This window comes from Apodemus sylvaticus, chromosome 3 (assembly GCF_947179515.1).
Source record: "Apodemus sylvaticus chromosome 3, mApoSyl1.1, whole genome shotgun sequence".
NCBI lineage: Eukaryota > Metazoa > Chordata > Mammalia > Rodentia > Muridae > Apodemus > Apodemus sylvaticus.
The window spans coordinates 7141527-7164769 of record NC_067474.1 but is presented as its reverse complement, the minus strand read 5'-3'; the positions used below and the strand labels follow the sequence as shown (position 1 = coordinate 7164769).

At 41.3% G+C, this 23243-nt stretch overlaps 1 protein-coding gene across 5 annotated transcripts in view; it reads right to left on the bottom strand.

Annotated features, from left to right (window-relative positions):
• The window catches only part of Eya1 (EYA transcriptional coactivator and phosphatase 1), a 139692-nt gene that overhangs the window by 83183 nt on the left and 33266 nt on the right, over positions 1-23243 (bottom strand). For 2 of the 5 annotated variants that reach the window (XM_052175936.1, XM_052175935.1), the window contains 3 exons: positions 17340-17409; positions 16871-17016; positions 13518-13655 (listed from right to left, as the gene is read on the bottom strand). In XM_052175936.1, coding sequence (XP_052031896.1) covers positions 13518-13655; positions 16871-17016; positions 17340-17409 — 354 coding nt within the window. The remainder of the gene's footprint in view (positions 1-13517; positions 13656-16870; positions 17017-17339; positions 17410-23243) is intronic. The other 3 variants (XM_052175937.1, XM_052175938.1, XM_052175934.1) reach the window with 3 other exon arrangements.

Sequence of the window (23243 nt, the reverse complement as noted above, 5' to 3'; positions counted from 1 at the left end):
AAATGAACAAGTGTGTGTTTCTAAAGATGTGTTATACACTGAAGTGCACTGTCACATGGTACATCTTTGTGTGCCAGACAACACAGAATTTTACTGCTAAGAATTTACTCTAGGAAAAAATAAGAAGTTTGTTTAGGGAACTTGTTAGCAAGGACACCTCAACATCAGAGCAGAGCAGTCCCGCCCTCCCAGGGCACTGCTCTGAAATGGAGGACAGTTACTGCTGCTGGTAACAGATTTTCTTCCATATTATTTTATAAAAGCACAAACGAAACCAACAAAAATATTCTTAATTATCTTATTTTTTAAATGCATTGGAAACATGAAAATGTTAAGAAGTACAAAAATTGGGCTAAAGAGATGGCTCAGCAGGGAAAGGCGCTTGCTGCCAAGCCTGAAGATCAGAGTTCGGTTCCCAGGACCCCATGGTAGAAGACAGACCTGCCTTGGGCAAATTGTCTTTTTATCTCATTTATGCTATGACTCCCATTCACCCCTCACATACACACATGTAATAAATGAGTTCATGGAGCCAATGTAGATTTCTAAATTTTGTATTCAGAGCCTATACTGTTTCTAGCATTTTTTTCAAAAAGCAGTTTTTGAAAGAATAAAATTGCGTGGCAAATGAGCATGTGTGGGCAGATCAAGGAGAGTCCTCAGTGGAGACTCCTGGCTTACAGGTCGATTCAGGACTAGCACACAGTGGCTATTTACTTACTAAACATTTAAACCCTGGCTTAGCAGTCATAATACACAGCTGTAGGGGTTTTAATTTGGGGAGGGGCTGGCAAGGGAGGTCAGAGCACAGCCCCACTGCCATTCCTCCCAGACTTTCCGACATTTGGAGGCAGTGTCTGCAGAACTTTGCCAGCTGCGGCAAAGCAGAGCAAGGCCAAGGGTTGTCCTGCCTTTGTCTCCAGTGGCAGCATCACTGGGATGTCAAGAGTACACCACCTTGCCTGATGCTCGCTCAACGTGGGTTCTAAAGATTCAAACCTGGGAGCACGTGCTAACTAGACAAGTGCTGTATGGATGGAGCCTTTCCCCAGGCCACATTAGAGTTATTAATGCATGATTTAAGAACTTCCTGGACTCTGAACAGTTCACCTATATACTCTAAAATATGATTTCCTAATCTTCAGGTCTTAAGAGGGTTCTTAAACCAGTGAAGTAATATTTCAGAAAGAAAACTATTCCTCCACACGCAGAAAAGGGAGGCATTATTGTTTATCCCAGAACACACTAAATTCTCCATTGTATTTAGGCCTCTTTTCCCTCTTTTGACTTTTCTAAACAAGAAAAATACTTCATCTCTTTGTATATTAAACATTCTTTCTTTTTCATTAAGCACCAGAATGTGTTATTTTCATCAACTGGGGAAATGTTTCCTAAGGTAATCTCAAATGCACTTTTCACACAGACTCAGAGTTGAGGTTTCCTCTTTTATACATTAAAAAAATAGCCATTCTCCCAAGTCACTAGAACACCTCCCTTGGCCAAGGAACTCATTCACACTATTAATACTTCACACAGTGAGGCTCCAATAAACAATCCATGTCTATGTCCATTTGCATACGATAATCATATACACGTGAACACAAAGGTAGTGGGCTCACTCTTATGATTCTATTGGGATAAAAGGATGACTAAGACGTAGACTCTCAGCACACAGGACTTAACAGTATGATCTCAGTGTTATGTTGTCCCCTTCAGCCTCCTGGCTGGCCTGGATCTCCCTTGGCTGCCCTCAGACCCAGAGATCTACCTGTTTCTGCCTCAAGCTACGCACCAATACCCAGTTTATTGTGCTTTCCAAACATCAGCTCTCATGGGGATATGATTTTTTCTATATTTGTATGTCAGAGAACAAGTAATTAATAATCATAGTAGATACTCCCCCAAATCCCCCCAAAATAGTAGGCACTTTAAAATCCCTTCTGAAATCAATCTAAATTTCTTCTGTATAAGAGGACACATTTCTCAACTTTGACTATTATATATATTCGATAGGGAAAAAAGCACTTTAGATTACAACCTTTTACTTTAATTTAAACTATACGTTTTTAGGTTACGACTTGCTACTTTCAGTTAAATGACACATTTTTGGGCAATAAATACTGACCTCCATAATCCCCACTCACCAAGAAAATGAATAAGATATAGAAAATCTATTTTTAAATGGATGTTTTCATTCCATAAGTTATTCGCTGGAACAAAGTAGAAAAGACCATGGAAGCTATATTGGCACATACAGGCCACTAGGGCAGGGCCAAGTAAATCACAGTTCACTCCTTCAAATGGCACCCAAGTGACTTTCCAGACATATGCTGCCTCTAAAACTGTGCACTAGCTGGAAGGCAACATCAGTTATAGTCATTTGCAGGCTGAGATTCCATTCCAGTCGGTGCGCTGAAGCAGGGGTTTAATGGTGCCCCAGTGGCCTTCCAGACTCAATGCAACTTCCAAAAGGATCTCACTTGCTTCAGAGAGCAGCGCACAGCCTAGAGCCTGGGGCTCGGGCCATATTTGATTTGCTAGAAGCAAGATCTCAGGGCTACTCTACTTGGCTTTACATAAAGCTTGGGTAAACACCGCTGCTTTCTGGTCTGGAACTGCTAACACTAGCTTTTAGCTCCAGGCTCGCTCTGCTGGTTCCCGTCCTCCCTGCCCAGTGCTCTCCTGTCCTCTTCCCATTAGAGGCCGACTCTTCCTCTAATGAGCATGACAGATCCCCTCACCCCTGACTTGAAAAGTAACTGTTAGTGGCTCCCTGTTGCCTTTGGGATAAAGTCAAGCTCCCTATGGGGCCTATTTATTAGGTCTTAGCTGGTCTGGCCCCTATTTATCTTCTGGATTTGTTTGATCTCTTACTAGAGGCCCCAGCCCCACACCCCAGATGCCCATTAGTGACCCAGCCCAACTAGTGACGCATCATAGTGTTCTGTGAATGCAATGCGTTCTGCACAGCTCATTTCTGCAGTCAAGTCCTATCAAACTTTCATTCTGCAGTGTCTAGAAATGTGCTTCTTCGGAAAGCCCCCAGTCTAGCTCCCCACCCATTTCTGTATAAGCCTAGATCGTTCTGTGTTCTATTCACTTACCTACCATTTTTACCTATGAATGAGTCTGTCTTTGTAACATGTATGTATGTGTATATGATCACATCCATGGCTGTCAGTATTTTAGGTCAATTGATACTAATTCATCTACAACAGAAAAGTAGTAGTTATACTTGTTAGTCCTTTCTCTAGGAGATGGGAGTATATAAATGCTATGCACTTATACATGATTGAGTTCATAAAGACACAGGGGTGTCTGCATACTACATATAAAACATCTAGATAGTAACATGTATAAACATGTATAGAGGCATAGCAACTATTTTTTTTTTAAGTAGACACTCTCATTTTTTCTGTACCTTGTTAGGTGAATGCTCATCTTCGCCATGATTTAATATGCTACAATACTGATATTTTTTTCTCATTTTTTTTAATTTATTGATATACATTTCAAATGATTTCCTCTTTTCTGGACCCCCACTCCCCGAAAGTCCCATCAGTCCCCTTCCCTCCCCCTGTTTTCCCACCCAACCCTTCCCACTTCCCTGTTCTGATTTTGTTCTATACTGCTTCACTGAGTCTTTCCAGAACAAGGGGCCACTCCTCCATTCTTCTTGTACCTCATTTGATGTGTGGATTATGTTTTGGGTATTCCAGTTATGCACTCACTAATAAGTGGATATTAACCTAGAAAATACTGATATTTTTTATTTCATTGAGAGAGAGACAGAGATCAGAGAACGACTTGTGGAAGTTCATTTTCTTGTTCGACTATGTGGAACCTAGGAATTAATCTCAGGTTGTCAGACTTGCCAGCAAATTCCTTTACTCCTGAGCCATCTTGCTGGTTAATAACTGACAAGGTTAATATTTTAATTTTTCAGGTAAAATAATGATAATTGGGAATAGTACCACAGCTTCCATGGGGTCCAAGTGATATTCAAACAGATGCCTGCCTGCCTGCCTGCCTGCCGCATTTAAAATCTAGTCAGTGCTCTCCTGCCTCTTTTTTGTCTGGTTTAATGGGTAGTTGGAAACACACTGAAATATTCCCAGGGCGTCCTTCTACCAAAGAGACAAAGGTAAACACAGCATGTCAGAGTCTCAGAGTTCATCCTGCATGGTGTCCACACTAAGTATTTGTCCCTACTTAATGCTTCCGGTCCTACTTCCTGCTTCCTCATAAGGGAACAGTCGCATGCCATTTAACACATGCAGAAGACACCTGCATGTCTATAAGAGGTGCAGTAGAGCTGTGAGCCCATCTCTCCAAGCCATTCAGTTCTAAACACGGAGCCCTCCGTGTCCGCAGTGCAGGACTATCAGAGGAGCCAGAGTGCCTTCTTATGCTTGAAACTATGCAGTTGAAATATGGTTGGTGAACGGCCTCTGAGTAGTCAGGAGACTCTGCTGAAAGGTGCCCTTCCCCTGACCCAGGATCCCAGCAGTTGTGGTAAAAGGTTAATGTATAACTTCAAAGCCTATATGTTAACCAAAACACCACAGTGCCTGAGTTTTACTACTGTGTTTAGCACCAAATTCACTACTGGTGCTTCAAAAGCATGTAACCAAGATGAGCTGTCTTAATGCACAAAGCAAATAACTGTACTCTTTAGCATTTGTAGAACTTGTGTTAGGCATTGGTTGTTCTTTTCAAAACTTTTTAAACATTTATGTATGCATAGATTTATCACGTGTGCACACCTGAGAGCATATGTAAAGGTCAGAGGACAACATTAACAACTTGCAGGAACCAACTGTCTTCTACCAGGTGGATGCCAGGGATGCAACATGGGTCATCAGGTTGGCAGCCAGCACGGTCACCTGCTGCCCCTTCTGAGCAGCCTGTACTGAGCTGGGGGACCCTGAGCTGAGGAGTGGGGAGGGGGGAGCCATGATGATTGCTGCTCTCCGCAGATACAGCAGTATCAGTGTGGCCCATTGGACTTCCCAGACATTCCAGACGAGACAAGTGCAGCAGAAACAGCCTATGGTCAAATGCTTTAGGCTTTATTTTACACAAAACCATTAAAGTTACCAGCATGGAAAGAATCCGTTCTTATAACCGATCTTGGTGGAGAAGTTTGGCACAGGTTGGCTCGAGTGACTTTTCTGTGACTCTTGATGAAATTATACTTCAGGAGAGTGTGGAGGGGCCTTCTAGTCAATAGCTTAAGAAAATCGTATCTATTAAGAGTTTATTTCTGCAAAAAGTCACACTTCCTTTGTTATGGGAGAAGAGATTCATCAGAACCAGTGGAAAATATATTTTCTTTCTGAAAAATCTCTAAAGGACAACATATTTTGCATATTGGACTTTTAAAGTTGAGGCTGTTTATTGAATAGGCCAATTACATCTCCATTACCACAAAACCAAGTTTTATTCTATCAACACATCTTAAAAATTCCGCAAAGTCACAAGGACAGTGGAGGAAAGTGTGGGTTTGCACTGAGGTAGGAGACATCAGAAGCTTGGACAGAGCTGCCTCACCTTGGACTTGAAGTCGCCATGCAGCCTGGAACAGAATCATAACACTACCCGGAAAGAGCCCAGAGCAAAAGGAAACTTTATAGAGAAGCAGGAAGGGAAGCTGAAAATATATGATGGGGTCCCTTGATCATTTCTTAAAGGAAAACATAAGAAGAGAAATAGCACTGGGGCAGTCTAAGACTCCTAAAGCTCAAATGCAGGATGAGGAATTGTCATGAGTCTCCTCTCAGTGATGGAGAAGGATGAGGGAGCTACAGTAAATATTAGAGTATGCATGTACATCTTGGCTTGGAGACTCGGGCTGGGCTCTAGGATGTGGAGCTGGAATGAGGAGCTAGGACAGAGCTAATCTATTTCCCAAGGCCCTCATTCATGGCCCATCATGTCAATTATCCAGAACATGGTCAATGCTGTTCCGTGGCCCTCTTCCTCTCAATTAATGCTTCTCTTCATCATTTATTTTCCCCACTCTTCAAGACCTAGGCAACATATCTTTCCAATAACCTTGACTATTTCTGTATATACTGACTATGTTCTGGGAAGCCTGGCTCACTTATAAATGCTATGATGGGTTCTTCCCTAGATCAGTTTTGAGTAAACTTTTCTTCGTCTCTACATTCTGTTTTCTTCTTAAATTCATTTTGTTGCATTTATTTTGCACATGTGATATGTGCAAAATATGATATATGATGTGCAAGCATGCTCAAAAGTCTGTGGGAGCTGGTGGGGGTAGATATGCATATGAGGGAGAGTTTGCAAAGGTCCAAGAGCTTATTCACTCTAAGTTAGATGTTGACTGTATATCATACATGTATTGATGAAAATATGTTTTGCTTGTACATAAAAGCTTCAGATTCAGAATGCAAAATTATCTTGTTTGTATTCCATGTTGAGTTTATTGTTACATATAGTGAGAGAGAATAGAGCACAGCTTCATTCCTTTGCATGTGAATGACCAATTTCTCCCACGACACTTACTAGAAAAGACACTCCTCTTTTAATGTGTATTTTTATCACCTTTGCTGAAAAAACTAGTTGACTATTTACCTCTAGGTTGTTGGTTCTCTTTCACTGCTGTTTGACTTGATACTAATATTGTAGGTCTATATTAGATCTATATTAGCTGGTTACTATAGCTCTGGTGTATTCTGAAGTCAGGTAGTATGATGACTTCCAGCCTAGCTTGAATTTGCTTAAGACTATCTTTTCCTATATTTCTAGAGGACACTTACATTTCAACATTTCTACTTTGTGTCTTGTGTTATTTCCAAAATTAGTCAATGCGTAGAATCTATGGATGGGGGGTTGTTTCTCTTCTGGAGAATAGCCATTATTTCTATGCTCTGGTTTACTGTTCACTAATCTACCATGCAAACTCTCAGAATCAATAATGGTGGCATGGTCTCAGACAGTCCAAAGATTGGAATTAATTTTGGTTTAGACAAAAATCATATACACACCAAAACCAGAGAAAATGACATGTAGAAATTTAATAGAGAAATTTGGCATCACACTGATTCATTCCTAGAAGGCTTGGCTGTCACCATTTTTATTAGGCTGGCACATCATAGAAGTCACCCAGAGATAGGCTAACGCCAGGCTCTGGTTTCTTGTTGCCATTGTCAGAGGCTCCCACAGAGAAAGGGTGGGACTTTGTCAACCATAGCAAACAAGAAACAGTCTTTCTGGGAGACTCTGTCTGGCTCCCCTGGCCCTGTAAGTGTGAAGCAACTGTATCTTTAAAACTCACCATGCCTTAAAGCCTTTCATTAAAATGTTCCTACTGCTTTTTCTCAGTTAAGAACACAGCCTACCTTGCTTTGTGTTCTGTGTATGGTTTCGCTGGGAGAATGAGGCCCATCTCTAACTTCAAAAAGCATAAAAAAATATAAAAAAGTAACACATAGGTCAAGGGTCAACTCCACAGTGAATAAGGACTCACATTAAAAACCAGAATCCCAGCCAATGTGAGCGTGCTGAAACCTGCTGGGACCTGTCTGTACTTCCCATGTTTTAGAGTGTTTTCTAGCATTTATTCAGTAAGCAGGATGCCCTCTGGCCCTCGTGTATTTTCACAGAAGGCCATTTGCTTTCCTTTGCTGGCCTTTTTTTTTTTTTTTTTTTTTTTTTTTTTTGCCATGGGCTATGTCCATCATCGGGTGCAATCTTTGTGGCAGAAGTTAGCACAAGTCCATGGGGGAAATCTCAGAGAGCCAGATGGGCTAGTGAAAGGCAAGGCCATGAAAGGCAAGGCCGCCTCCTGCATCTCGGGCAGGGCTTAATGGACCACGCTTCCCCTTTGCTTCCAGTTTATTCTCAAGGAAAAGCTTTTACTTAGGTAATAAAGGCTGTAATCCATTCATCTTTCCTGATATGTTTCTATATATTTTAACCAAAAACAATTCATATAGACAATAAAATTGGTAATGGTCACAAATTATTGCTAAAGCTAGATTTCAAGGGATTTCCATGTAATTTTCAACACTTGAAATAACACAAGATGCCAAAGAGCTGAAATGGAATGTTGCCTTTCAAAAAAGCAACTTAGGAAAAAAACAGATGTAAAAAAGCCAAGAACTTAAAAATAAGTATAAGGTGACAGGCAAAGTAATTAAAGCAATTAAGGGGAAAATTAAAAATAAGGCTGTGATCCAACCGTAACCTTCTGGTGTCAATGAGCCAGGAAGCACAGTTCTCAAAAATGTTAATAGATTTTCTTTATAAAGACTGACCGAATTTTCTTTATGTTGTATCTTTGATAAGAGTTCCTCTTGGAGAATACCATTTCTAGAGCAAATAGCATAAAGTATAAATAAAGTAAACCTAGGATCTGGTTTTATCTAGTTTCCAAGTATCTGGTAAACTGGAACAATTCATCTATATGTCTGAAGAGCCTTAGAAAGGAACTGAATGGGAGCAGCAGCAATGTTCTTACCCCATTCTTGATGGTAAATTCAGTGAAAATTTACTACATGAAATTCCAAATTCTTTCCCCTTATAAATCACCATGGACTATAGATATTACATTTTAACTTTCACTGGGCAATATATCTCTCCACCTCCAACAACCCTGCACATGTTCCAGACATATTAATACTAGACACTGGGGATAGAAATATGAATGAAGAGGGTGCGACTTTGACAGTCTATGGTCCATAGAACTAAGCTGCAGTTAAGTGATGTTAATTTCCATTGTTTTTGTGTGAGCCTGGAAATCACTGGTCATTGAACTCTATGTTCCCTTTCCTCCAATAGCGAGAAGTTCCACATTCCATACAACAGAGCTTTTGGAAGTCTGTGCTAGATGGAGTGAATATTCTCTGTGATCTATGGTGTTTAAATGGATAACAAGGGCTAGTTCTGTACTGTTCTTTCAAATACATTGGATGTTTGCTTGCAAGTCAGCTGCCTTTTTTTATATAAAAGACATAAAAAGGTTTATGGTGTGGCTGGCAAGGAGTTGGGGGAGATCAATCAGGGAACCACGGACATTAGCTTCACCTCATTGGTTTTCTTACTCCTATATAGACTCTCATGTGTGTATACATGTGCACATGCGAATGCCTTCATACGACTCTCCCTTTGCTCTGCTGCCAGTGTCTTTTGACTGGTGATCAGCACTGAAAGCTCCCCATGCTTTTTGAACACCCAAGCCAAGGTTCTCTAGCCTCGAGCCCCTGTTAATACCCAGCCAACCCTTCAAGCCTGTTCAACCACGAAAGGTTTGTATGTGAAAAAAGCCTCCTGAGAGCATTCAAAATATTCTTCCAGGAATACAAGAGAGCACTGAGAAGCAGGAAGAAACCAAAGGGAAAAGACAAAGACTTGGCTTTCTTGGGGTGAACTATACAGTGACTGAGAGCATGGATGCTACTGTCTTCTTCAGTTGAAATTAAGTTTATAATCTTTCACAAAAAATCACAACCAAAATAATTAAACAGGAAAAAATTGTCTAGTGATCTTGCTTCAAAGGTAAAAAGCAGATTTCTCAAATGCAGGGATATATTTAATGAGATTTTAGGGACATGCACTAAAACAATAGCTGATGCCTGAAAATCAATCGCAAGTACTAGACTCCCTGAAGCTCACTGCCAGGACAGAAGCAGTGAGTGTCAGAGCGAGGCATCCAGGAAGGATGGAGGAAGGCTGTCCCAGCACACCAGGCCCCACATTGCCAAACAGGTCAGGCATTGCTGAAGGAATGTGTTATTTGGGAGCTCTGAAGTGTTCAAACTCAGATAGGACTCAGAAATGAGTTTTTCTAAAATATTTCTCAAGAATTCTAAACAGAGAAGTAACTGACTACACAGTTAGCTGTGGGCAATGTGTCTGTGCTTCAGAAGACACAGGGGAGTTCTTGCAGCCATGTTTACCATTGTGTGGCTCTAAAAGCCTCTTCTGTAGACATGTTTACCACGTGGCAGGATCAGTCAGTGCTACACCATTCTCCCTTGTGATGTTAAGTGGCCATCTTGGAAAAGTTAGTCATAACATACTAATTGAATGAATTGCTAACACATTCTTCAGGGATTTCAGAATCTCCTTTCTGCAAGATGCTTAGAATTTTTGGAAAGCTTCAGACTGTATGTGTGAAAAAAATTAAAATAGTGCTTGCTATTCTAGAGGGCTCAACAAATGTTGCTTCAGTGTTATGTTGTGTGGGGCATTAATGTGCACCACAGAGCAGAGCATGTTACATCCCTCCTTCTTCCTGAACTCTTCTCCTTTGTCTATTTTAGAATGAGACTTGATATATAGCCCTGGTACAATGTAGCCTAGAACACGACAATCCTCCTGCCTCAGCATCCTGAGTCTTAGGATTATAAGCACACTCCACCACAACACAGCTTCCCCCCAAAGCTTCTGAACTAGAAACAACTCGATGATTAAATGACTATCATCTTCTGCTTTTTTTCCCTTCCAATCATTCCTTGCTCTCAAAATAGGAGCATGAGGTCAAGGATAAGTAGGGGACAGTATGTCTAACAAGGGTAAGTGGGGAACAGTGTGGCTGACAAGGATAAGTGTGGGACAGTATGTCTGACAAGGGAAAGTGGGGAAGAGTATAGCTGACTTCTTTCTCAAACTGAAAGACTGAAGTTACTTCTTTGTCAATGATGTTGTCACCTGCCAACACCCATCACCACGGTCACTCACACAACCTTTTTTCTATCCAAGCTGTTCTTGTTGTTCCTGCTGCTTTTACCTGTTCACTCCCACAACACCTCTTTAAAATCATACACTCGACCCTCCCCTTCTTAGCAGTAATTTTCCCTTCATGTTAAAACATTACATAGTTTTACCTCTTGTTTAATTTTTTCCTTTCTTTTCTGTGCTTTTTGGTTATAGTGTTATTGGAATTTTTTGTTGGTTAAAAAGTTTGAAAATATAATTTATTAAATACATTAATCATTAATCAAATTTTATGCACATATATAAAAATATATTAAGTAAAATTATACATTACACATACAAACTCATGTATGAAACATACTGTATGAAACATACAGATGATGTTTCATAATCTGGAATTATCACAAAAATTGGATCATCATCATTATCTTCCTCTTCCCTTCTTCCTCCTCTTCCTCCTCCTCATCCTCATTATCAAATGCTTAATCACCTCCACAGAGGAAACAGTAAGTATGAAGTTAGCACAGGGCTTATCATAGTGAGGTCCACGTAGGTCAGGGTCATTTGTACATCTGAACTCCATCTTACTCTGTTCCCATGGGGAGGCACCATCTCCTTTGTGTCTGCAAAGATGATTGGAGGCAGCGGGCAGGCCAGCACCTGAGGAGGCTCTCTGGCTCCAGAACCGTGCTCTCTAACTAGGGTCAAAGTTCTCTAACTTCATCTTTATACTATCTCTCTGCATCCAAAGTGTTGGGACAGGTGATGGGTACCTGTCCTGTCTTCATGTCAGTCGCAGGATGCTTAGAGGAAGCACGTGCCACCCCTCAGTTTCCTCAAGTCATCTAAACTACTGAAGTGTTTTCCCTGGTGACTATGATGTTCTAGCAGCTAACCCTGGGTACCCATCCTATCCTTTAAAGAGTGAAAAGCTCCTCTTGAAGGAGAAAACTAGAAACAAACAAAAAAAAAAAAAAAACAAGTCACCATAGATTGCTAAAATACATTCTGGGCCATCTTCAGGCTGGCAGATGAAATTTTTGTTTTCATTTGGGAATTAAACCGAGGGTCATGCAAATATCCAGTCTATGGCCAGCCCAAGAAGAAATGAAGCAAAGTAGCAGTGTAATTCATTATGGATTACTACAATCTGAGGAATTCTGAAAGTCATTTTATAGATGACACAGACACACTGTTAAGACATGTACTGCGGACTGGAGAAGAAGACTCTGTGGATACAAGCACCTGCTGTACTTGCAGAGGACCAGAGTCTGGTTCCAGTGCCTATGTTAGGAATCTCTTAGCTATGTGTATCTCCAGCTTCCTAATGCCCTCTTCTGAACTCCATGGGTACCGTTCCCTCTACCTTCACACAGACATGAACCTAGACACATAAATAATATTTTAATCTTAAAAAATGTGTTGGGGCCGGGAAGTGGTGCACGCCTTTAATCCCAGCACTTGGGATGCAGAGGCAAATAGATTTCTGAGTTCAAGGCCACCCTGCTCTACAAAGTGAGTGCCAGGACAGCCAGGGCTACAGAGAAGAGAAACCCTGCCTCAAAAAAACCAAATAAATAAATAAATAAATAAATAAATAAATAAATAAATAAATAAAAATGTATTGGGAAGATACCTGAGCTGGATCTGGCATCAAATACATATAAGTCCAATACTTGGTAGGCTGAGGCTGTAGAATTAGAAATTCAAGACCGCCCTGGCTAAGTGTGTCAAGTCTGAGGCTAGCCTGGGCTTATATAGTAAGGCTGCATTTCAAAGAGGCTCCACAGGCAGGCATACAAAGTCACTGATCAATGGCAGAGGTTTCATGCTACATTTAATAGGGGTACATTTGGGAGTGGCTGAGGCGACTCAGTTGTTAAAGCACTCACAGCACAGTCGTAATAAAGACCTGAGTTAAAATCCCCAACACCTGTGTGAAACCAGCCAAACCTGGAATGACCCCAGCCCTTCCAGTGATGGGAACAGGCAGATCCCTGGAGTAGGCTGTACACCCACATGCACAGAATGCAAAGTTTCCTCCTTAGTTTTTATCTCCAAGATCAGTTGATCAGTCTCTCTATATGGTGTGTGTGTGTGTGTGTGTGTGTGTGTGTGTGTGTGTGTGAAATGTCCCTAAAATCCAAAAACATCTGACAGTACAAATATTTCTGTCCTCAAGCATATTGGTAAACACATCCAAATCACTATTTCTCAAAGTATTGAAGTCCAAGGCCAGGTGTTCTGCATCCTAATCCTTTACTGATTGACAATAAAGCAAAACACAGTTAAGGACACATGACTAGAGGAGTAAATTTTAGAATACATTTAGAACTATTTGTCTTGGGCTGAAGATATGACTCAGCAGTTAAGAGCACTTGCTCCTCTGGATAGAACCCAGACAAAATATCTCTAACTGCAGTTCCAGGGGAGCTAAGACACTCTGCTGACCCCCATGGGCACCAGGCACACATGTGGCACACATACATACATGTAGGCAAAACCCCCACACATATCCTATACAATTAAGTATATGTATTTTCTTTTTCTAACTGGTAGCAGACACAAAAGCAGAGACTTCAGCATTAAAAATAAAAGCAGAGCATTTGAAATACCAACTATAGAGATCATTCCATCTAATTCCTTCACATCAATATGAAAACCCTGATCCAGAGCGCAGCAGGTGAAGAGCCTAATTTGAAATGCGTTGTCATCCAGTCTCTGAGCCCAATTCACTGGCCTCAATAACTCCCAGCTAAGGAACATCACATTTGCTTTAGGAACCAACAGCCAACAGTTGAAGGGAGACAGCCAAGAGGTTGTATACAGACCTTGCATCTGATAGCTGTACGGCGCCTGTCCAGGTTGAGGGGTACCAAAGCTTGTGCCATAGCTGAGAAATCCCGTCTGTCCAGGTGACTGAGACTGTGACAATCCACCTTCCGTCTTGATGCCTGCCCACAATGCACCTAAATCAGTTAGTGACAGCTGATCTATCTGTTCATTTTCAGAAGCTGGTAAATATAGACAAGCATATACCCCACAACTGCCTAGTCAAATGCCCCCCAATTAATTCTTCTGCAGGAATACAAGATGTAGATGCTTACAGTTGGATGCCACAAATCTCAAGGTCAATTTTTTTTAAAAAAAAGTCTTGATTTGAATGTATTTACATGATTCTCTCTGATTTTCCTGCACTCAGCTTTCTAGAAAGCAGCACAAAGAACAGTAGGCCACTCTGTCATAGTCAAGAAATAATCACAATAAAAGGTTGACCCCACAGTTCCACAGTCTCTAAATCTCCTTTTTCCGAGAAGTAACTACTGAGTTCCTACCATTGTCATCTTTTTTCTCAACTTTGATGCTAGTGCACTCGACATTTTAAAGTCAAAGGAAGCAATACAGGGTATAACAAAATGGGGGAGCTTTCTTCCAAGTATCTAAATCAATGGCTCTCAGCTTTCCTAATGCTGTGATCTTAAACACAGTTAGTTCCTCATGTTGTAGTGACCTCCAACCATAAAATTGTTTCATAGCTACTTCATCACTATAATGTTGCTATTGTTATGAATTGTAATGTAAAGGTCTGATATGCGACCCTCACGGGGGGTCAAAACCCAGAGGTGGAGAGCCACTGATCTAGATCTTCCTGGAAAGGAAGCGTTAAGAAAGTGGAATGTCAAAGAACTGAACCTCAAAAACAGCAGAGTGATTTAGAAACCTCTGAGTGTGACCAGTAGGGCCTTTTATCCCGACTTATTTTCAAATATTTCAATGTAATTCTTCTAAATGTAGGCTAAAGTATATCTGAATTTATATTATTATATAAATGAGAGTTTATATTGTATAGGATTACAGAAAAATAATTTACTTTGGGCCTCAAATACTTTCCCAAGCACCAAGATGATACACTCATTCCAGACTGGGACTTGGCAACATGGAGGTAGGTCACTGGTCTTAATTATACTTAATGGCAGTCATGCAAATGAACAACTGTCCTTAATTCCCACAGAGGGAAGACAGAAGCATTTCTGCCAAGCGGATTCACATTTTTCAATAATCTCGGTTTTCACTAAAGATAAATTATATCTTTAGAATCTAGGATACACAATAGTCTGGCTGTTTATTTCCATTTTAGGGGAATTTCATCAGCAGAATGGAGTTAAGTAATTATCCTAAGGCAGTAGAAGAACCTGACTTGGCTGAAAGCAACTATTCTCATTTCTTGAGTATTTCTGAATACTTCATGATGACCTTAACACTGAACACTTAGTACAAATCTTAACATAGAAAAACGTGATGTGCTATCTACAGGTAATTGCAAGTCAATGAACAACTCAAGACATGTAAATAATCCCTGGAAACACACTTGCCCTAGACAGGTGGCTGGACAGTTCTAGAAACTCCCTTATTTCCATGTTGCCACCAGTAGGGAATTTCCCACTTTGTTCTCCACTTGAGGGTGGATCTCTTTCCAGCCCTAACTGGGCAACCTTGGAGACTTGGAATGGGGAAATGGGGAAGGACAGGGATGGAGAAACAGGAGGAGGTGAGTAACACTAGTCTACTCATGGGCAGAAACCCACTTTCCTAGGAGCCTGCGGGCAGATGAGTGATGGATGGAATCTAAGCTGAAACAAATTTCTTTTCTATCATATCTGTATTCTCACTGTGAAAATTTCCCACCCCACCATGGCTGCATGGATCGAAGACTAAAGAGAGGGCCATGAGGAGGGCAGGAGGGCAGGGGATCGGGGGTCACGTCCCTGGCAGCACAGGTGCCTGTCTACTGGGAAGTCCATGGGCACGGCAAGCAATTCCCTACAGATTCAATTCCGATCACACAAACTGAAGACTGCTTTCATCTATATTGCAGCATACAAGCTGAACAATGCAGATCATAGGTTCCCTTCACCCCCAGAGTAGTTTAAAGGACTATTAGGGGAAAAAAGATCTATTATCTATTACAGTGAAAAACTCTAAATGAAAGCCATGGAAATGAAGGACAATTTTAGAAAATTCTTTTTAATGCTGTTTCTAAAGCTTACTTCTAAAAAACCAGCACATTGGCAGTGAGTGCTGGTAGTGTTTGAAATAAATCTACAGAATCTGGAGTTATATATAAGTTATACTTGATTTCTATTTATTTTAAAAGAAACTAATAGATGGTAAAATTACTTGAGGTCAGGAGACAGTGGAAGAAAGTTGTTTACCTTCTAAGGAATGGTAAAATACTTTAATAGAACATCCATGGTTTCAGGAGAGTACTGGGAAGTGCGTGACACAAAAATTGTACCCGCAAAAGTCCAATGAAACAGTTGCCAAAATGCATCCATCATAAAGGCTACATCAGACTGACTCTTCTAGTCTCTTTCTATGAATACTCATATGCTTTTTCTTGATCATTCTGTGGGGTTTTTCCTTAATAAAATGCCCCATATTAATATATTTTATTTGATTTAATTGGTTGAAAAATTGCAATCACAACTCACTGAAAAAATGTATTTTGAAATTTGAAGTCTTTTGTAAATAGAGCTTTGGGATTTGGCTGGATTTATTTTTAATTTGCAGGTATTGACCCCATGACAATTGAGTTAAATTACACCAAGATAAAGATAATGTCCACGTGGGAAGGAGCAAATGGCGTGTGAGCTTTGACCGTTTCCTGGTTCTAGTCTTCAAAGTGCAGTGCGGGAGGTGGTATATAGATCACTTTTCCTAATGGGTGATAATGCTGAAATCTGATCATGGAACCACCCCCAGGTTTGGGGCAAGCAAGAGTTTGTTGAATTCTGCATGTACTTCCTTAATCATAGCTGGGTATCTGATAAACAGGAAATGGATCTTTATACCAAAAGACTTCATTCATAGAAGTTTTATCACAAATATGCACAAAAATACTTTGGATTCCAGAGTCAAGTGCTCAGATGCCAAATTCAGATATAAGCAGAGAGAAAGGTGAGCTAGGGGCCTACAACCCAAGCAACCTGTTCACTACTTCTGACCCCATGGTAAGAGGTCACTGTCTTCACAAAGCTCACTAGCAAGAATTGCAGAGACTTTATAAGAGACGGGTAACAACGCTCTGTGAAGTGGACCAACAACCTCATTCTTGAAGTACTGCTTGAGCATAGAACATCGACCCACCAGAATACATTATGAGAATAATGGACCAGTGACTCACCATAGGAGGAAATTCCATAGGGCTGTCCCGGCTGTGGGTACGTGGCGTAGGCTGTGGCTTGTTGCATTCCTGTGGTAAACTGTGTTTGCCCATATGCAGCCATAGTTTGTGAGGAAGGGGTAGGGAGAATATGTGGGTATGGTCTGCTATTTGTCAGGAATGACAGAAAATAGAAAGCCCATGCATTAGATGGAAACATGCAAGGTAACAATGAACAACTACATCACAAATTCCAGTTAAAGAGTCTCTTACAGTTAAACTTTGGACTAGCATTGACAAAGCATTTCAAAGTACTCCAGTGCTACCAGGTGGTACTTAAAATAAATTTGCATATATATGTATTTAATTAAACCTCTAGAAAATTCACTTCCACTTAAATTAAGATCTAACATGGGCATAGACATGACATAGAATAAGGTAAAGTCGACATAGAAAAGTCACGTATTGATTAAGAGAAAATACATCTTACTTGGAAGGATAAATCTGTGGTGGAGAGAACGGGTGAGCTGGTCTTGGACTAAAGCTGCTGCTTCCGAGAGCTGAGGAAAGGAAAATACAAACAGAGCACACAGAGTGAGTCAGGGAACCCAAGGATCATACTGACCGTGCAAAAGACCAGAAACAAATGTAATGCTGTATCTGACCTCTGTGGTTTGTAGCCTGGGTGATTCCATATAGGAGGTCAGAGAAGGCTGGAACGATGTCTCCTCAGATAAGAGCATCGATAAGAGGACGTGGGCTTGATCACCCCACCCACCCACACATTGGCTGACAACCATAGTAAGCTCAGGTCTAAGGAGTCTGATGTCTCAGTATGGCCTCCTCAGGCCATGACCACACATGGTGTGGAGACACATGCAGGTGACACAAGCATACACCTAAAATAAATGCAACTCTTTAAAAAAAAAACTGGGGCATATACGTGCTGATAAGTGGTTTTTATTTTAAATAAACTTTTAAAAAACAAAGATATAACCATAGTCTTCAAAGTGCTGTGATGGTGGAGTACTGTCTCCCACAAGAAAGCCAGGGTGAACCAGAGGCAGGAAGCTGATAGGTCCCCTGCCCATTGTCCATGCACACCAGGAACACACAAACGTCAGCATGTATTAGCAAGAAGCATGGTCTAATCTTTCTGGGGAGGCAAATGGGAGTCATTCACATTTGCCTGTGTTGATTTAACAATGTTGTTTAGTAAATCTGCATTCCAACAGCTATCTTTAATGTCTCAGGTTGCAGGCCTAGCCTGTTTGTTCTTGGGTTGTCCTGTATGTTCCTGTTCTGATAGTTGTATGCATTCTTCTTGGATGTTAGGACAAACATTTTTCTTCTTTAAGGAAGCAGTCAGCATTAAAGCTAAACTTATTTCCTTTTAATCAGATTTTCTTGACTCTGGATGTTTCAGAAATTTACCAGGCTTCTATCAAATGTTCTTCAATACTGATTTAAATTTAAAAAAAAATGCAAAAACCGGTTCTCAGTAATGTAAGGGTTTAAAAAGTTGGCTATTGTTATAAGTAGGACCTGTGTAAAACAACATGCATTTGTGACTACATATTTTCCCCTTCAAACATCCCAATGTTCCCTAAAATGCACAGTGTGGGTGCAATTCCTACAGACAGGGCTCTTTTCTTCTCCTATTAATGGTCACTGCCATCAAGGGCTCTGTCACATAACATCTGCATCCCACACTCAGTGTCAAGTCTCATGCACTCAGAGAGTCACGTGCTTTCTCTTTTGTCTTGTAATACATTTATGCATGTCACACTTCATTTCCTAATGGGTGCTGGGGAGAAGAGTAGGAGACTGAGTCCAGGGACAACTAACAGGTCTGGATATATTCTAGCCACACACTCCGTCAGATTTCCACCACTGCTGTCACCTTAGAAGGGACAGAATCCATGTGAAAGGGATGGCAGGACAAACTGGTTCTCGTGCCCTAGCTTTGAGAACTTACTGAATACCTACTTGGTCCCAAACCCCTTGCAGGATGCTGCGGGAAGAATAATGGCAAGACAACCCCTGTCCTCCTCATGGGGAGATTTGTGAAATGCTTCAATTTCTGGAGGGAGGGATTGCAAACCATACACTCAGACTAGGAGGGATTCCTGACCCCGCCCGGCTGGGCCTCCAGTCGGGACAAGCGCTCCCACGCCCCTTCTTCTCTAGACATAAAAACAAAGCCAAGGGAAAAGTAGAAAGTGTCTTCAGGCTGCTGGGAAGAATTATCTCCCCTGGACAATCAGAATTAAAAATAATTGTTTATAAAACAAATGCCAAATGCCATCTGCTAACAGAAGCTACAGAGACAATCCTTTATTCTTTCTAGGTCCAGATCTGTTTTCCAGCTCCTGGGTCACCATTCCTTAAAACACCCAACCGTGTTTTTACAAAGAAACCAATGGGAGATACAATTGACTATCACACAGTAAGTATGTGAAATGTGCATTCAAAGTATATGCTGTGTGTGTGTGTGTGTGTGTGTGTAAGTAATGAGAACTGGGGGCTACAGGGTAGGGAATCTGAGTCGAGAACCAGAATTAGAATTGAACTTCAGCTCAAATTCAAGTCCAGAATCTCATGTGGTCTCAAGCCCTTCGCCCCCAGCTTCTACTCATGAAGAAGGTGACAGTGCTTGCTTCTAGCTAGGCGTCATAGGAACCTTGTGAAGGTTAAGTGAGATGATTCACAGGAAATGGTTCATACAATGTTTGTATAAATGAAGGATCAGTTCTGATTCTCACACCCGTTTGTCCCTAACCTTGCCCTTCATTCTGTTATTGACATGGGATATGTGTACATGTGTGCATGTGTGTGCAGGTGTTTGTGGAGGCAGAGGCTAGAGGCCAACCTTAGGCATCTGTTCTGTATCTCTGACGTGCTTGGAAGTCACACATTAGGCTAACTGGTCAGTGCGTCCAAGGGTCAGCTTGGCTCCATCACTCCGGGACTAAGATCACAAGCACAGGTCATGATGCCTGGCTTTTGAAGGCGGATTACAGGATCAAACGTAGTCTTCATCCTTACACACAGGTACTTTACTGAATGAGTTATCTCCCCCAGCCTCTCCTCTGTAAGCACAATAACCACCTGTCCAGAAATGGGAGAATTTTTGACCCATGGTTTACATATGAGGTGTTCAGGATACATAGATGTAACATCTTTGAAGATGGGGGTTGGGGCCTCAAGCACGCCGACCTTTGAACCCATCTCCTGTAGTCTCTTTCCACCAAAGCACACATTTCTCTTACACCCTACATGGAAACTAGAAAACTCAGTCGCCATCTCAGGTCCTTCTTCCATTCATTCATTCATCCTAATGCAGCCTGCTGATCTAGCCATGGCTGCACACCTAGCCTCACCCAGGACTCTGCTTCACCCTCTACCCATGTCACACTGACATGACTGGAGCACCCATGTGGACACTTAGGGACCCTCCCTCCCTCCCGCCCGCTACCACAGAGACGGCGCTTCAATGAAGTCATTCCACATCCTTCTAAAGCTCACAATCTTGTATCTACTCACATTACTCAAGGAATAATAAAACTCCTTGGCAGACAATTTGAGGAGACCAAGGCTTTCATACTCTGCTGTTTCTAATACAGTGCCTGGACTTCAGGACTCCTATACAGATTGTCTATTTGGTCTGTCATGGATGTTCTTCAAGATAGATCCCCTGCCTTATAATTCTTTTCTTTCTTCTGGCTGACAAACCTACCACCGCAGAGACTTCACAGAGACTTTCTTCAGGGTAATATCTTCTTTCTCGTCACTTTCTTGGAACATTGCCCATATCTGCAAAGCACCACTAGGCACATTGCGTTCTGGTTAGTGTAATTTCATTTATAGCTATTACTTTCCTCTGCACACTATGAGCTTCAGGGGCTGGAGATGTCTAGTGTCTGTTTTCTTAGTACGTGATAGGATCTAACACATGATAAGTAATCAATAAGAAATACTTATGTAGGGGCTAGAGAGATGGCTCAGCGGTTAAGAGTATTGACTGCTCTTCCGAAGGTCCTAAGTTCAAATCCCAGCAACCCTATGGTGACTCACAACCATCTGTAATGAGATCTGACTCCCTCTTCTGGAATGTCTGAAGACAGCTACAGTGTACTCACATATAATGAATAAATAAATCTTTTTTTAAAAAAGGAAAGAAATACTTATATATAATAAGAATGAGACCATGGCCCTGTGAAATAGCTCAGTGGGTAAACCGAATGTGACAACCCTGATGATCTGAGTTCAATCCCTGGCACCCAAATAATGGATGACTCCAGTAAGCTGTTCCTCTGATCTTCATATGCACATATGACACAAGTGTGGACACATAGATAAATATATACATGCATACCCCACACACAAATTAAATAAAAAATAAAGTAAAATTACCATCATAAATAAGGTGGGTTTTGTAACTAAACTGAAGGATGGTTCTGACAGTCTGACCTGTGAATTGGAGAAAACAGTATCCTCTATGAACTAGTAAATAGCCATGAAGACTTGCTGCTATTCCCTTAAGTGAGTGCACTTAAAATTACTACAGAGTTCAACTGCTATATAACATACCGCATATAAGAGTCCAGCAAATATCTGGAAGCCAAGAGCCAAGTGTCTACCATGTTAAACCACAAGTACCCTTCCCTTAATTGCCTAAACTGCTTTCACAACAGTAATCCAGGAATCCCAATTGGTTTTAATGTCCTAAAACCAAACTAATTGAGAGCAAATGGGATTACTAAAGTTACGTCATGAGGGTAGAAACGACCTTATCCATTCACTAACTCTGAAATGACAGGAATCCTAGTGCCCTGGAGACAAGACAATCCACATCTCCCTATCAGCTAGCACAGTTTGTGATTATTCTATTCTTCCTCTTCCTTCTACCATAAAATGCAAAGAAGCTCCTACAATCTTGTTGTGAGGAGAGGATTCAGAGTTAGTAACAACCTCAAGCCTGTGCGTCCAACAAACAGAGTGAGAAAACACTCAGAAGTCTCCTCTGCTCAGTCCACACCTCCAGGAGGCAGCCCAGTTGTTACCGGCAATATACCCCTTAGTCACATCAAAATACTCAAAATACTTCAAAGTACTCAAACCTGACAGCACCCTACTCATCATTGCTCTGCTTTAGTCCCTGACACAGATCAATAAAAGAAGGTTCCTCCCATGTCTCCACAGAAGGAAATAACTTAGCAAGGGATATGCAGCCAAGTTCCGAAATCATCTTCATAGATGCAGGGATGCCCCTGTTTCAAGGGCCCCTCCCGGCCAGTGGTGACATGCTTGACCGGACAGCAGCAGGTCTGGGGGACCTGTGAGTTCCTCAGTGGGCTTGCTGACACGTATGGACAGGAAGCCTGAGACTCGCGACCCCCTGGCTCCTCCTGGAAGATGTGAGAAACCAGCCAACTTTCTTCTGAGCCAGGGAAATTCCAATCTCCTGATTCTACCATGTCCATCTAAAGGCCTTTCCATGCAATGGTTTTTGAGTGTGTGTGCGTGCATGCGTGTGTCTTCCTCAATCGCTTCTCCATCCTATTTTTTGAGAATGTATACTTCAAGTTTTACATGGCCACAGGAAATCAAATTTAAGTTTCAAGCATCTGGGACAAGGATTTGGCTGCTGTTACCCCTGAGGCCCCAAAACAATGATCCCTTAAAGATTAAAGTTAGATTATGCAAAAACCTGAAGTACCAACCAGTTCAAGACCCCTAGCCAAAACTCTTTCCTTCGCTCACCACGGACTCTGCTCAGATGACCCCTCTCCACTGTGCTGTGAACTCCCTTCATTTGATTTAAAATCAGACCTTCAAAGTTATGTATTTTCAGAACCAGTTGAGAAGGAAACCATACTTATTATTTATAAGGCTTTTCTCTCCAAATGGCACCCTAGGCTCTATTTTTGATACTATTAGACAATGTATGATTGATTCCATGAATGGATGCTTAACTACCAAAATTAGTAACCAATTACAATTTGGGGGAACTGACAGATTAGTCAAAAGCCTTAGAAATACGTTGTTTAGCTGGGCAGTGGTGGCACATACCTGTAATCCCAGCACCCTGGGAGGCAGAGGCAGGAGGATTTCTGAGTTCGAGGCCAACCTGGTCTATAGAATGAGTTCCAGGACAGCCAGGGATATACAGAGAAACTCTGTCTCGAAACAACCAAATCCAAAAAACCAAAAGAAGAAGAAGAAAAAGAAGAAGAAGAAGAAGAAGAAGAAGAAGAAGAAGAAGAAGAAGAAGAAGAAGAAGAAGAAGAAGAAGAAGAAGAAGAAGCACATTGTTTGTAGCCCCTGCTATGTTAAATTTTTTTAATGACTAAAATAATTGTGCCAGGGATGGAAAGAACTTGCCAATAAA